General features: G+C 41.5%; 1 protein-coding gene across 1 annotated transcript in view; it reads right to left on the reverse strand.

The window, feature by feature from the left end:
- The window catches only part of HMCN1 (hemicentin 1), a 144931-nt gene that overhangs the window by 56015 nt on the left and 72399 nt on the right, over positions 1 to 16517 (reverse strand). The window contains exons 35-46 of the mRNA XM_026043730.1: positions 15849 to 16018; positions 15455 to 15609; positions 14597 to 14720; positions 13120 to 13221; positions 11621 to 11797; positions 8795 to 8946; positions 7658 to 7781; positions 5368 to 5543; positions 4991 to 5087; positions 3069 to 3191; positions 1638 to 1799; positions 1004 to 1285 (exon numbers count right to left, since the gene is read on the reverse strand). Coding sequence (XP_025899515.1) covers positions 1004 to 1285; positions 1638 to 1799; positions 3069 to 3191; positions 4991 to 5087; positions 5368 to 5543; positions 7658 to 7781; positions 8795 to 8946; positions 11621 to 11797; positions 13120 to 13221; positions 14597 to 14720; positions 15455 to 15609; positions 15849 to 16018 — 1844 coding nt within the window. The remainder of the gene's footprint in view (positions 1 to 1003; positions 1286 to 1637; positions 1800 to 3068; positions 3192 to 4990; positions 5088 to 5367; positions 5544 to 7657; positions 7782 to 8794; positions 8947 to 11620; positions 11798 to 13119; positions 13222 to 14596; positions 14721 to 15454; positions 15610 to 15848; positions 16019 to 16517) is intronic.

A 16517-nucleotide genomic window follows, 5' to 3' on the forward strand; every position in this document is an offset into this window, starting at 1 on the left:
GAAAGAAAAATCACACTTCACACCAAATAAAAATGACTCCTGGTTGTCTCAAAGCATTCTGTCATCCAAAGGACAATGCATTCAAGTTAAGACAGGCCTGATAAGTGAGAAGACATTGGTTACATTAATGACAAGCTTGTGCAACTGCAAGGAGAAAGGTAAAAGATCATGAAGTCACTGGACAAAAGTATCTTAAAATTAATTAATTAAAATAACTTTATCAGAACTATTACCTTTATATTATGGCTTAAGACCCCCAGCAAATAACAGTTTATGAGTAACAGTTTATGATTATCACCCCACACAACAACCTCTTTTACAGATTAAAGTAAGTAAAATAAATTTATTTTGGCCTTTCCTTTCCTAGTGGGAATAGTCCCATTTTGGAAGTATTTCTGTAGTTCATACTACCAAACAGATAACCTGGGTTTCTATAACCCTTTTCCCCTCTTTAGGACTTCAGTGCAAGTCCTGACCTGCATCCCCACTATAGAGAGCTACTCATCTGCCTCTGGGATATGATGGGATTTGCCAAGAATCTGGTCACTAAACCCCTATAATCCGTTCTCCTGGTTTAGTGGCAGAGCAACTTCATTCCTTCCTGGCTATATGCTTTCAAAGCACAAATATTCAGTGTTTGGTAAAGGGTAAGAAAAAAAAATCATATGCAAGAGAAGTCCTGTTCTGAATCAAAGTGGCTGTAACATAATATGAGGCTGTAATAAATGCCACCAAATTCAATAACTGAGATGCATTATTGCTTGGACACCATCTTCAAATAATTCAGAGAGGGCAGAAATGAGAGCATTTGACGAGTAGGTGCTGACTCAGGCAACTCTCTTCAAACAGGGGCCAACAGCAGGGTGTTCTTGTTCAAATTTTGATTTTTCTCTCTCAGATATCTAGGATATTTCAGTACACTAATATCTTTTAGTGTCCTTGGAGAGGTTTAAGGTTTCATTTGTTTCTGATGCTCCTGCTCCTTTTTTTCTGACATACTCACCATGAACGTTTAAATCATACTTTCTGTCAGCCAGCCCTGCCACGTTGGCAGCAACGCACACGTAGCGGCCAGTGTCTGACACCAGGGCATTTTTCAGCTGAAGAAAGAGCCCGTCATGAAGTATTTCTAAGTCCCTTCCGCTGGCCAACGGACGGCCATCCTTCATCCACGTTATTGTTGGCTCTGGAATACCCTGGACCTTGCATTCCAAGGAAACTTCACTTCCTTGGGTGACAACAACTTCTGATGGGTGGCTACCACTGTTCAAAATAGTTGGACGAACTATGAAAGGAAAAGACACAGAAGTCAAACAAATGCTGCATTTCAGGATCTTCACCAATATCTGAGCACAGTAACTGAGCTAATCATTAGTATTTTAACAAAAGACTAGTTATTGTGAATTATTTCTGGCAACTGAGCTAGGGGCACTCTGCAGCTCATAATGTTCTCTGTGTGGGCTCTGTAAAGACAGATGACCCCTCCTCCACCCCAAGAACATTTTAAATAGAGTTTACAGGCATTTTAAAAATGGAAACATGAGTTTGACTCTTGAAAATCTCCCAACCTAGCCTCCCTATACCGAGAATTCTTTCATAGCCTAACTCTGTATCAGAGTGGTGAACTATGAACCTACCGTACACTTGCAAACTGTAATTCTTCTTTGCATTTCCAGCCACGTTCGAAGCCACGCAAGTGTAAAATGCAGCATCAGACTTTTCAGCAATGGAAATCTGCAGCTGCCTGCCCCCAGACAGCACCCTCACTCTTCCCGAAAGGTCAGGCACCAACAGGGAGCCTGCAAGAGACGAGTGTGCCAGGGAAGTTGCTCAGGTGGTTCATCACCTGGACCATCTGGGTATTTTATATCCCACAGCATGTGTACATATCCGTCCACCCCGAAAATCCTCATCAGAAATATCAGACTTCTAGTACAGCAAAATAATATAATATTCTCTCAGCAGAGTTCTCAAACTTTGTGATCTACAATTAGGCACCTCTGCTCACCTTTAGAGACCACGGGGAGACTTCATGACAAAAAAAATGTGCATTTCCCATTCAAAATTCTTACAAGCTCAGTTTTCATTTCCCACTTATATCTTTGAAAATCTTCTCTCTGAATGTATGTACTATATTTCAAGAATGCTGAAGAATTCAATTATTTAGTATTATTCAAATTTGCACAGCTTTCCAAATGACTTTCTAGACATGCAAATAGTTTCAATTTAGTATTTGCCATTTAAGTGCACACACTTTGGCTTTGTTGCACAATACTGCAATATCTCACGTTGTGCATTTTTTGCTTCCATGAGAAAGGCTTTAAGAAGAACTTGATAAGCTTTATTTTCCTGGAAAAATTCACATAGTGGAAAAGTGCTTTGTAATTAAATCTGCTCTTTCCAGATGCTAATTAAGGTAAGTGCAAAGCACATTGAATGCCATAGAACAACACAGATAAGATTGATTAAAAGTACAGTAATTACTATTAAAGAGTTTGGTTCCTTAGTTTGCCTAATCCTCTGCCTCTGACAGCATTTGTGCTTAAGAGGTGTCAAAATAACTACTTTACTATACCTAGGCCTAAGAGGTATTTGTCAGCGGTTACTTTAATCCCTAAAGGAAACAGGTGTGCATACTACTTTGAATATTAAGTTGAGATGAGAGAAAAGTTGAGTAGATCCAAAGGCAACTATCCCAGCTAAGTGCATTTTCATCACCTGGCTGTGTGCCACGGCTGCACATTTTGAAAGAACCTGGAGGACACATCTCTGTGCCCCCGTGGATCACAGAGATGCCCACACACCACAGCATTTCACCACTCGTGGCCACGCCACCTGGGACTCTTAAACAAGCCCAGATGTAGTCCTGCTGTGCTGTAGTAAATAAGCATATTCAGAAGGAACATGTGCTTCATCAATATGCATTAACTGTCCATTTTTAAGTCAGCTCAGGAGTCTCCTAAACACCCTGAAAAATGCTGTCTAAAATGATCACAAGAAAATGCAAAAAAAAAATACCAAAAATCTTTGCATTTGTTTTATAAAATGGACAAGAGGTGGTAACTCACCATTCTTTTTCCAAGTCAGACTGGGTGGAGGGATGCCACTGGACTCACATATCAGGCTTATCAGGCTTCCTTCAATTACTGTCAGCTGAGAGATGTCACCTGAGCCATGGATACTCGGGGACACTGAAAAGAAAGGCCAAATATTCAATATCATGTGAAATAGAATGTTATTAGCCAAAAGCCAGATCTTCTTGAGTCTTGGGCAGATGGGTCCCAGCGTGCATGAAGGGATTTACACATCTGCCTCCATAGAGCTGTGAACCAGAGCCTGGCAGGGAACACTCTGCTTGGGAATGACCAAACCCACCCCTCTAGTCTCTGAGGTGGTGTAGGCACAGGCTGCACCTATGGCTGACTTTTTGAAGTGGCTTCACCCTACAAAGTTACTATGTACTATGAAAACTATGTACACAGAGACTCACAAACCTACAAATATCACCATTAGTATGCAAATGTTTTTTTTAAATTCAGCGAGATTTTTTGCTTTGAATATCTCCTCCAGCAACGCAGCCCACTGGCTGCTACACCCTACACTCAGAATTCCCCTGCTTCAGCTGTCCTGCCAGAGCAGAGCACCAGCCCTGCTCAACACCTAGTGACTGTGAAACAGCTGCAGGGAAAAGGAGCCAATCTCCTTTCACTCTGATTCTCAACATCTTAAACTTCACTGCCTCAATCACTGGGGAAGGGAAAACTGCCTTCCTGAAGGGAGGGACCCATTTGCTTTAGATGAGAACAGCATAGGTAATACTTGAAAATAGACCCAAAAGCCCCACCAGAGAATGCAGGCTGAAATCAAAGAAGAAACACTCACTTGTGAATAACTTCTCCAGCCCATTTCCAATGCACACAACAAAAGAGCACTATTCCTTCTGAAACTTCAGAATATTTCAGAATATTTCAGAATATTTAAGGTTGGAAGGGACCTCTACAGATCATCTAGTCCAACCTTCCTGCTCAAGCAGGCACACCTAGAGCATGTGGCACAGGGTGGCATCCAGGCGGGTTTTGAAGACCTCCAGAGAAGGAGACTCCACAACCTCCCTGGGCAGCCTGTTCCACTGCTCTTCAGGCTAACTCTTTGCTAAGCAGCAAATGGATATACAGAGTTTCAGAAAGGCTGTCTGCAGAGGTTTTTATGGTACTATACTGGTTTCAACCTTTAGCTGCTCTGCTTCTAATCAGAAAGTTTGTGCCATTCTCTAAGGAGGTCTGTCGTACATTTAACACATGGGCTTATTCCACCAGTTTCTGGAACCAGAGCTAGCTCCCAGGATCTCACCAATCCTTGGAAAAACAGATTTCCTGGATTTAAAATTTAAAATATGGCAGGCAGGACTTCTGCTCGCTGTGTGTAAACAAAGATGGTAATTCTAAACAGTTATCCACAAGGACTTTCCCAGGCAACTCGTGGTTTCTATTAAGCTAATTCCATCATAGCTGCTAACTAGCAAAGAACTATCCCCTCCCTCAAGACACTACTGGTCTCACCGCACTAAAGAACTAATGCAGATCTCTCCATCACCAAAAGTTCTTGCAACAGGACAAATCTTCCAGGAATGGGTAGGGAGCTAAAGGACAGAGAAAACAGGGAGACAAAGAAGAAATGTCCAGCAAATAGGTGCATATGCTTTGGCCTGGGTCTAATGCGATATTGCACTATCCACACCTCACTTCAACCCTGGAAGAGTTTCTTTTGAATAAATAATGACACAGTTCTGAACTATGAAATTATCTTTTTTCTGCAATAATTTAAAATGTGTATGCTTTCCTGGGAATGTTAAATGACAGCAAACACAATGTTTCTCTGCATGAACTTTAGAAATTAAACGCTTATGAAATACAGAGTGTTTGAGTGTCTCGCGTCGTAACTTCACTCTGAGCCCTGTTCCCATATTGAGAATAATCTTATTTAATCTTACCCCAAACATTGACATTGTAGTGCTTCTCAGTTTTCCCAGCAACATTTGTCGCCTCGCAAGTATAACGGCCTGTGTCCTGAACTTGAGCTCCGTCAATCTAGAAAGAAAATGAAAACTCTGGGGTTTTCTTTCCACGTTACTGCAAAGAAATGCAGCAGGAAGAGGCTGCTCAGTTTTCAACTTTTATTTTCACATTTATCTCCTTAAATATTCATAATACAGTATTAGTGCAAAACCTGTGCTCAAACACGTGTGTGCCTGGACGTGTGTCCATCCATGCAATACCCTTTGGCACCAGAGGGTCCGGCCTCCCAAGCAGATCTAGTCCCTCCGCGGTGGATCTGCTGCCCAGGCAGCCACAGCACGACCCCTTTTACCTTCAAGGCGCTGCCGTCCTCGGCGACGCTCAGACCTGGTTTCTTCAGCAAGGGGCGCCCGTCCTTGAGCCAGGCCAGCAGGGCGGGCGGCACCGCGCGGCTGCGGCACCGCAGCTCCACGGGCTGCCCGAGGAGCACCGAGACGTTCTGCTCCTCGCCCATGATGTCCGGCGGAACTGCAACAGGCAGGCAGAACAAGGAAGCCTTGGGCGTGCTGCACGCCCCGGAGCAGGACATATTGCAGGGCTTAAAACTCTTTATTTAATGAAAAGAGAAGAGCACCTTTCCCACATACAGCTTAAGTCTCCTTCATATCACAAGACAAAAAATATGGAAGCAGCTAGCTCACCCAGAAGCTGCAAAAAGTTTTAACTCTTCCTGACAATAAAAATGTGGCTGACACTTTGAAGAGTTGTTTTGTGTGATATTTGCTAGCTAATTATTGCAATACTTGGGACCAAACACTTCTTAATTTGCACACCAGTTTCAGTGACCACCTCATTTTCACCTTTCTGCATTTCTAGAGTATAAAAATCAGAACGAATGAACTTCATTCATTTGGAGTGAAGTTTTCTCTGTAGAAACCATATGCTTGCAGAGAGTTAAAGTGAAGTCTATTAGTTGTTCCTGAATAGGAAAATGTATACTTTTTTCTTCATTTTAGGAAATATCTGTTTTTCCAGAGTCAGAAAAGGAAGTGAGTGAGAAGTGAGAACAAAACCTTAGCATATGGCCAGCGAGCAGTATTCCCCGGTGTTTATGGCTTGATGAGGCTGAATTAAAAAGTGGCCAATGGCCCTGAACTATTCACCATGCAGGCCTCGCATCAGCGTTCCCCACCAAGCTGCATGTCCGTGGGGAACCCCATGCCCTCTCATGGTCAGCTGGGGTTTTCTGAGATTCCCCAGGTAGCGTTTTGCCTTCGCCAGAACGTTGCCATCTTGAAAGTTTTGAAGCGTTTGGGTCTCAAGCATGAACTGACTTGTAAAACGGGAATAAATAAAAATGAAATAAAGAGAAATAAATAAAAAGTGATAGGCTAGCAGTCCTCTGCATTGCTCCTGCGCACTACTCAATCTGTCCTGGAGGTTACTTGTTCTGGCTGCTTGTATCCAGGGGGAATTTTATGTTTGGCAGGTACTAATTCAGTTTGCACAACTAAAATTTTAACACAGCCAAATACAAGAGCCTTTATTGTCCCTTTTCCTTCACATTTAGCCTTGCAATCCATTACTCCAGAAATCGCATGTCTGATTGCACAATACACAGGAGTAAGAAGAGGGGAAGCGGTTGGATTGTCTTGGAGAAATACTCCAGACTTCACTTTGAACAAAAAGACATTGAACTAATTAGCAAATCTGAGATTATAAAATGCCCCAGAGTGCTGCTCAGTAAGCCAGCAGTATGGCTCTCCAAACCCCACTAACAATACAGCTTTGGTTTGTTTTTTTTCAGAGGAAGTACTTAGCAGAGCAGCTGATTTCACAGTTTGGAAATAATTTAGAGAAAAGTCTGGTCTCTGTGGATAAGAAATACAGTAAGTTAAAAAAAAGAACTGTTTATCTCACTTTCCTTGTAGACTTCACAAAAGGCCTAGATTCTTTATGACTGCTGCAGAAATGAAAACTGGAAGCTGATCCATTACTGCAGAAGGCAAATTTATTTCTGATTATTTTCCCACCAATTGCTTTCCCTCTTACACAAACTGAACTGTGTTCAAAAGAAAATCGAGTTCATGAAACATAGAAAGACAGACAGTAAAGCGTTTGTGTTGTGAGGGAGCAAGGTTTAATATTCATCTAGTTATGCTCATGGCAACCAAACACGGTCTAGACTGTTCCATCTTCTAGTCTGGCCCAGAATGTTGCATATTTCTATCCACTCCAGCTCCAGCACCATTCTTAATTATTTTCCTCCCATGACTCATTAGCCCACTCGAGGTTAAGTCCTAAGGGTGATATTACTTTTTGATGACAGCCTCATTCAAAATGGCTCTGCAGCTGAGTTCAACCCAGGACAGCTTCTATCGCACAATGATAATTTTAAACATACTTGTAACCAGCTTCCTTAATTTTATCTAGCTAAAAGGGACAGAGGTTCCAGAAAATAAAAAAGAAACAGTATGTTTACAAATCTATACATAGATTTGTAATCATCACCTGTACTTTAAATGTGGTTTGGAACCCTTGTCTTTCAATGGTTGATGAAGACCTGAGCCATTTTGCATTCAATTAAAATTTGTAAACAGTTTTTACATGAAAAATATAGAAATCTGCCACAAAAATCTCACCATAAACTCGGAGATTAATATCTCTTTGACTCTCGCCTGCAGCATTCACTGCAACACACGTGTATTTCCCTGTGTCACTGATCTGAACACTGGTTAATGCTAGGACACGGCCTCCGGACAGAACCTGCAATAGAAGCAGGACACACTCAGTATCCAGGACTTGAAACTAGAGCTTTATTTCAAAGCACAATATTAGTTCTCCCATTGCTTATCATCGTTTCTTTTTTCTCTACACTCTTCCTTGCACTTAACTGTTCTCTTTTGACCAAGATTTTGCCAAAGGAGAAGCCTAACTTTATGCAAATCTGTAGGGAACTTTTATACCTCCTGTCTGTAACAAGTTATCCCTGTATTACACAAAATTCCCCCGACTCCTTTCAGATCTTAAAGTTACATCCCAAAAGCAATCACATTCTTTTGTTTTAACTCAGGAATACCTCTTTACACCAGTATTGGTGGGGTGTTTTTTTTGGATTACTATTTATCCTGAAAAAATTGATGTAGAAGTACAGAAGGAATAGGTCCAGGCATATCCTCCCAAGTTACCGTGTTAATGAAGGAACCACATATGTTGGGAAAGAGTTTTTTGTTTTGTTTTTATTAAAGTAACAATGTCACTTGTTATGAATGATATGAATCTAGGCCAAATAATTCCCTAAATGTCTTAAACATGCTTTTTGTTTGTTAGTCATGTTTGTTACGATGGAAACCCATCAGACTGATAGGTTCTCCTTATCTATGTCCCTGAAAAGAACTGCAGTGCAAACCTTTCAACATTGCTTCTCTAGCACTATCCAATTTTAAACTGTATCATAGAATCCTTAAGGTATGGATGTCTTCAGGACAGAAATCCAGTGCAACTTCCCCTTCTTGCAAATAAGTGATGAATTTGCTGAGGCAAACTCTTGCTCAATAGGAAATCATTTGTAAAGACCAACTTATTTCAAAACACTCACAGTGAGCTCACTTCACACACTAATTCCTGGAGCTAAATTTGCACCACTCCACTATCCTACAGCAGAAAGTCTTGTCATCTCATTCCAAACCATTTAACTTATTCCCTTTGCATTAAATTGCACTAGTTTTAAATATATCAAAATAGGAAAGGCCTCGGAGAGCAGGATGCAAACACAGCACCTGGAGTCCATCGCTAAAGCTGGAAACGGGGCTCCCATCTTTCAGCCACGTCAGGATAGGTGCAGGGATCCCTCTGGCTTCACATTCCAGCCTCACTAGATTATTCACTACCACGGCCACCGTGTCGCTGCTGCCAGAGATGGATGGCGGCACTGGGCAAAGAGAAGACAGAAAACCCACAAATATAAAACAGTTGTGCAGAAATATTAATCACAGGGAAAATAAATGAATTTTCTCCTCCTGCAAGGCAGGACAGTGTAAGAAAGATTTCTGATGCTACCACTCCTGAACTCTTGCTATTTGACTGCTTCATGCTGAGTTCTCATCTCTCTGCTTGGGTGAAACCGCCGGGCAGTGGTAAGCAAGAGTGGGCCTATGGCCCAGCAGACAACTGCAAAACCCAAACCTGGAACCATTTCCTCCAACTTTTGTAATACTCCCCTTAGATCTTAGGAAAGGCCATTAATAACAATGGGTTTACAGAAAAAAAAAAATCACGTAAGCTGAATAAAGCAAATGCATATGCAGAGTAACCAACTGACCTGCAAGGGAGATGTGAACATTTATCATGCTCAAGCAGATCAGCATGTGCAATATCTGCCTCTCTCATCATAAAAAAACTTCTTAAGGGAACATCTCAAAACACTTACTGTAGGTAAACAAGCTAGAAAGTTTTGTAGAGCTACATTAGAAAGGGAGACAGGAATGTACGTACAATTTTCTGTATGTTTCTACTGCTTGTGCTACGCTCCCTTTATTTTGCTTTTTTCATGAGTAAACAAATGTGGGTGCAGCACTGACACATTCTTGTGGAAAACAAGCTCCAAATTCCAATGACTGCTTTCCACACACATTTGCATCTTAATGCAAAAGTGCTAAAAAGGGAGGCGTTTCACTTACCAGGAGAATCAAAACAATTTTCTTTGCTTTATAACCTACAACTTAAAACTTAATAATGCACCTTTGTTTTCAGTATCAGTCACAAAACTTAATACTCAAGTCACGCCTACAAAAAGGGGAGAACAGTACGATCTACTCATACCTCTCCTATATGGGAAAAAGTGTATAAAAATAATTACTGGAAATCAGATGTATTAATCAAGTTGGCAACCTCTAAAAATGTAACTCACACTTGCTATTTGTTAAAAATTACAGTAATAGCAAAAGGAGTGGTCAATAAAGCTAATGTGATTTTATAATCTTCTTTCCACACATATATAGATGCTTGCCTCATTTCATTTCAATAGCTTCTATTGCTCTTAGATGTCTGAAAGAAATTATTGAGGTGAGAAAGAAGTATAAAAAGTCTGAGTACAATGAAAATATGTCAATATGCTAAACTGGAATGCAAACGGCTTCCTTTAAATTGAGCTGCAGCTCCATTTATTGTTAAGACAGGAGCCTCAAGTATTGCTTTTTCTAAGCAATCCACGCAAAAACGACCTGATAATTTCTGCCATGGACACTGCACACACAATGCTCTATTAGCTACATACGTTGTTGAGTACAACCAGCAACGGGCCATGAGAAATGCTCATTTACAAGGCTGTCTGCCATGCACAAATGCAGAGCAGGTGTTCGGGAAACGCAGCGTAGCTTGCTGCAGCTGAGCAGGTTCCCCAATGTGAAACACTTCAGCCCATTCCCCTTTCAATGATCACTCTTGCCTCTGTTACTAGCAGAAAAGAATCAAGGTTTCTCAATCACCAAATCAACTGGATGCTAAGCTTTCTCCTGCATAAATAGAAAGCACAATCTCTTGTAAGGCCTGTGCAAGACAAGCTCAGTTATGTAGGTAGACAGGCTGGTGTCTCAGCTGCACTTGATGTAATTGGTACTTTGTACCAATTTCATAGAATTGATACTGTTCTGGAGGGGGCGGGGGGCAAATTTTATGTGCCCTGAGACAGAGAGTATTAGCTCCCTAGAAAACCCTGGGTGTATCTGCTGAAATTCTGTCACCCACAGAGACACAGCATATGCTTAGGAGTTATTTTTCACTGCTATGTTTAACCAGAGTGATGACCTTGGCCGTAAGCATTTGCTGGGAATGAATGGCTGGGTGGGGTCAATGGCATTCAGCCACTTCTCGATTTTTTCAAAACATGCTCACTAATCCCAAGGAATTACATTGCTCAACTCACTGTTCGCTAATGAACATCAATAGGAACAATATACTGTGCATGTATCTCAGCTGGGGACACTGCCAAATCTGGGCTCTAGTTTTGCATGGAAGACTCCCCCTGAAAACCAGTGGCAGGAACAGACACGTATCAAAGAATCAAAGAAAAGAATTTGCAAGAGGGGCTGATCCAAACTGCAGTGCAATCAGCGGGAAGGCTGCAATTTGGCTTTTGATCAGGTGTCTCCTGTCTGCAAACACCCACATTTCCACTTTGTCCTATTAAATGAAGCACATTTTTTTTCTGCAGACTTCCTAGATTATGAAAGAGCATTTGGACTGTTTGCTTTCTTTATCAGCTGTTGGCTTCAAGGTCATCAGAACAAAGCACAGAGTTCCAAGCCCACGCCAACATAAGTAACTGTTTCCACAAATGTGGTGCCTCTCAATACCCTCGCCAAAAACCTGGGGCCTCTGCTTGTTCACCCAGGCTGTGACAACCTTCACCACATTCCCCTGTTTCAAACCATGGTTTCCCACAGTGGTTAATAGCAAAAGTGAAAACTTTCTCCTTCATCCCTGCCCCATCTCTTTCAGTATGGTGGGATGAAGAATGATGAAGACTCTGCTAAGCACAGGTAATAAAAACAGAAAAGAGCAAAGTGGGGCATATAGATGTTCTTCATGTGTTTTATGATACTCACCATGAACCTGAAGACTATAAAACAGCTCAGCAGTGCCCGCTGTGTTGACAGCCACACACTTATAAATGCCCGTGTCGGAGATCTGGGCATCCTCAATCTGCAGAACCTGCCCCCTCTGCAGCAACGTGGCACTGGCAGCGCTCGTGAGGGGACGACCGTCTTTGTACCACGTGATAACTGCAGGAGGAAACAGGAGGGAGACAAAATTGCCAACAGCCCCCCCACAATTCACAGCTGATACTGGGGCTAAATACGCTTCAAATTTTCCATCTGAGTTTTCAGATACAGCTAGCCAGCATTACAAACCAATACAAATGTAAACCACCTGCAGAAGTTTAGAAGCTAAACATATGCAATGGAAACAGAACTCAACTGAAAAACTGAAAGCTGTTACTACGCTAAAAGAAAAATTCACAGGAACTCAGTAAGCAACAAAAATGGAGAATTTCTTTGCATCTCAGCCAAAAGATGGCACCCTCCAGCAGCAGAGCCTGTAACTGCTGCTTCCCTAGCATCAGTTCAACATGCGATCAGACGCAACGGCTGTGGACTGAGCATTTTCTGCAATACAATTGCCAAGTTGGAAGACAAAAATTACAAGAAAACCAGTGCAAAATGGATAAAAAAATCTTAAAAAGAAATTTTAAATATATCTTCAATAATTTTAAATTTTGTTTTATACAGGTCCAAATTATTTTAGAAAACAGCACTTTGCAGAAAATAATTCCCAAGGTAGAGATGTTTGAACCAAGATGGTCATCTGAACTTTCTTCTGAAAATGGGGCTCTCCATAGCACAAGAATAAAAACTTCTACTAGACACAAGCTACCAGGTATAACCTCCTAGATATACAGTACTTCCCATGACTTGCTGTGACAATTACTAGCAGAGAAACAACCATTACCATATTAACATAATATTTTTACATCCTATCAGTAAAAGATAGTAAGGAATATTGTTGAAAAGAATTTTTTTCTCTTGCACATCTAAAATAAATTAAACCAAACCCTTATGAAGAAACATCTATTCCAAAACTCCTACAACTGAATCCCAGCAATGAAGTAACTAGAATGGAGACTGTTTTAGAGTTCTCTGCCTTAACAGGAGACAAACCTGCACCCCCAGTGCACAAGGATCTGCAAGTCTGCCCTACACTACACAGTATTGACCTAACGGGGTGGAAGGAGCAGATGTGTTTTGGCCCTCTTTAATAGAGGTCTAACAGTTTTATTGCCTAGGGGCAGAGCACTGCTTTAAGGGAAGAGTTTATTCTTGTGTTATTCATTCATTTGAACAGAAATACTCATATTACTGAATCCCCCAACACTCAATCCACATCACTCAATATACACTGACATTTCCCATCAAACATACTCCTTAACAGTTACTGGCTTGCTTTAGTAAATTAAATTCAGAATATTCATTATTTTCAATGGACATATAAAACTGAAAGCTTGTTATCAGCCTTGCTGCATGTTCTCAGAGGCACAATTACATACCTGGCAGCGGATTCCCAGATGCTCTGCATTCAAGCTGCATGGGATTATTTACCACTACTGTTTCATTTAACATCCTCCCTGCATCCTCCAGATTGGGTGGTTCTGGGAAAAGAGAAAAAGCATCAGGTTTTAATTAACTCAACCACCCAGCTGGCAGAACCCCCATCAAAAGTAATCTGCCCTCTGAGAAAATCTGGGCAATCAGTCGCACAAGCTGCAACTAACTGTTCGATGACTGAGGAAATTCTCAGGACCTGATCTTCGAAAGCTGAATGTCCTCTAATTATGTAACTTAAGTGGTTTTTAAACACAGTGATTTTTTTTTCCTGGAACAGTGGAATTTAAAAATGGACTTAGGAACGTTTCACAACACGGAACAGTATTTTTTCTAATATTGCAAGTTTGTCTAATTTGAGCTGGCAACATTAAACTTAACACAGTAGGGGCTTTAGAAAGCAAGACAGCTTACCTTATTAATCTCTATAAATTTGCAATATGACAGATTACAAACAGATATCTGCCAGATACAACACCCTGAACAAGCAGACCAAGTGTCAAAGAAATGAGCTGGCAATGTGTGACTGACACTAACAATAATTATGACACAGTTACAGTCATAATTACAGTACAAGTACATAACGGCAGTACAAGAGGGATGAGGCTTCTCTTTCTGGGCCTCATGGAAGGAGAAAGCAAAAAACTATTTTCATTTCAATTTCACATTTTCCAGTTACTGATTCTGTCTGACAACAGGAGCCACTACCATCGTTAGAAGCAGTTTGCCACAGTCCATTCCAACAGCTCTTTATTCCATTCAGGTTGGATCACACCAAGAATGCACAATACTTTGCACTTCTAAGGCACGTACATCAAAACTGTGGCAAGAGCATTTACCAAATTCACATGCAAACAACTTCTGACGTTTCTCTAATTCCTTTTCTATCACTCTTAGCTGGAAAATAAAATTCCTTCTACCCTGTCTAAAAGATCCCTTCATGAGAGAATGCTTCCCTCTCAGAAAAGTCATTCCTGTAAAATTTCCCCAACACAAGCTCATGTGGGGAATGTTATTTTCCCCACAAGACTTGGCTCCAATTGGTAATGCCAATGGTGGAACGTCATGTCTTGATTCAGAAACAGGATACAGTTCTGAGTGTCCTGGTGGTTTAGTGGAAATGTGCTTGGCTTCTTGGTATATGTCTCAATAAAATAAATGGAGATGCATTCCTTTTTGTGGCCTTTGGTACCACATTAGTAAAGTCAGATCTGAAGAAATCACTTTTGTCTTGACTTCCTACTCAGTGAGTGGGACAAAAAAAAAAANAAAAAAAAAAAGACAGACTGGAGTGCGGAAATAACAAAAAGCCTGACATTAACACTCTTTTCAAAGACAAAAGGAAACAAAGAACAAAGATATAAAAAAGCTGCCTCAAAACAGCCCTGTTTTGCTTCTAATTAGAGACAGAAGTGTCCTTACCATGCACATGAAGCCGAACGTGCTGCTGGGCTTCTCCTGCAGCATTTGTTGCCACACAAGTGTATCGGCCAGCATCTTCGAGCAGGGCCTTGACAACTTGCAGCACACGGCCTGAAGACTCCAGCTGTGCCAAAACAAAGAGCAGGGAACCACTTTACCCAACGGGCAGACCTTTATGCTCAATCCAGCCAGTGCCATCCTCCAACCTGCAGTTAATATTCATGCAAGCAGTGTCCCAGTAGTGCAGAGACGTCAGTGTTCCTGGGACACGGGGATTATGAGCTGTACAGCTGCGAGGGGAGCTAATCTGCAGAGGAAGGGGCAAGCAGGATGCTGCAGGCTGAGAGAGCTGCCACTGGGCAAGACAGCAAGCACTGCTCCAGCCTCAAGCAAATCACAGCCATTACAAGCACCCTTCTCCTTGGAGCAGGCAGGCACCAGGAAGGGATGCTCTGTGGAAGCCAGAGCCAGGGAGAGGGAAATGTCTATGTTTGTGCTGCAGTGGCAGCACTTACAGAAGTTGATCTACTCCTGCCTCACAGGGACAAGTGGGTAGAGCTGACTGGTAACTGGCAGATGACAATATCTTGAAGATTAAGAAATAACTGAATGGAGAAGGCTCTGAATTCACAGTCACAAACTCTGCTGGCAGGGAGATGTCTAATGGGATTCAGTCTACTAAATGCTACTCAAACCAGGACACCATCCTATTCAGGTAAAAAGCCATTACTCTCTGGGATGGACCTTTAGCATCTTTCTATCCTAGTATATGGGAAATAAACAAACAAAAAGTCTAATATATGCAAGTTACTGTAACCATTTTTCATGATTTGAACCTCATAAAAGAGTTGTGCTTACTCTTATATTTCCTCTGGCTGTGTTTACTGGTTGCCCATCTTTTAACCAAGTGATGGAAGGGCTGGGAATGCCATTGGCTATGCACTGCAGGGTCACGGGCTTGTATATCACAATAGCTCTCTCCAAGAGCCCCGTTGATTTGATGGACGGAGGAACTGCAAAAAACACCATAAACAAAAATGAAATATCATTTGAAAATGCATATTTATATTATAGTAATGTACCACAGACAAGAAGAAATCTAATTTGGAAATCAGACAAGACAATTTCTAATCTACTGTTATCTCCAATCTTTTCACCAAAAAGAACAAACATTTCAAAATATGTGAGCACTGTTTTGCTAGCAATTTAAAACAAAGGCAGTTTGCTGCTCTTTTCCTCTTGGGTAGCTTACCATGCACAGTAACCTCAAATTCCCTTTCATGTTCTCCAGCCTTATTTGCAGCCACACATTTATAGCGACCAGCATCTGCCACTTGAGCTCGAGAGATGAGCAGTTTGTGCCCGTTTAACAAGATCTTCTGTCCAGCTCCTTCTTCAACTGGCTGGCCATCCTTCAGCCACCTACCAAAGAGAGAGCACAATTTCAGATTTTCATGACTATAATACCAAGGGCAGTCCTAAACATGCCTGTTCTTGTTTAACAGTATGCCTTAGTAACTATACTTGCATTTCTAGGAAGGTTTGGAGATCTTAGATCTTTGGAGATCATTCTAGGTTTTTTTTAAGTGCCACTCACTCAGTTATCTGGGAAAAGAAATATAGGGGAACAGACACTAAACTGAGAAAGGTGACAGACTGCTGAGAGGCAGTGGGGGGAATAAATGCCTCCAGATCAAAGAGAGAGAAGCCTCCAAAATAAAAGCAATCATTCCTGGCTGATGAAAGGAATATGGCTGCACTAGTAAGGGAAGAAGAGCTTCATCATTTCCTTTTGTCTATTCTAATCCCCAGGACACACATACTGGCACAATAAAATATGGTGAAATTCTGATCCTGTGATGCACATGCCTCTTGCTGCCTTCAGGGGAGCCAGGATTTCATTCTCGACCTATTAATCATA

The sequence above is a fragment of the Nothoprocta perdicaria genome, unplaced genomic scaffold (genome assembly GCF_003342845.1).
Source record: "Nothoprocta perdicaria isolate Ctin4 unplaced genomic scaffold, notPer1 scaffold_338, whole genome shotgun sequence".
Lineage (NCBI taxonomy): Eukaryota > Metazoa > Chordata > Aves > Tinamiformes > Tinamidae > Nothoprocta > Nothoprocta perdicaria.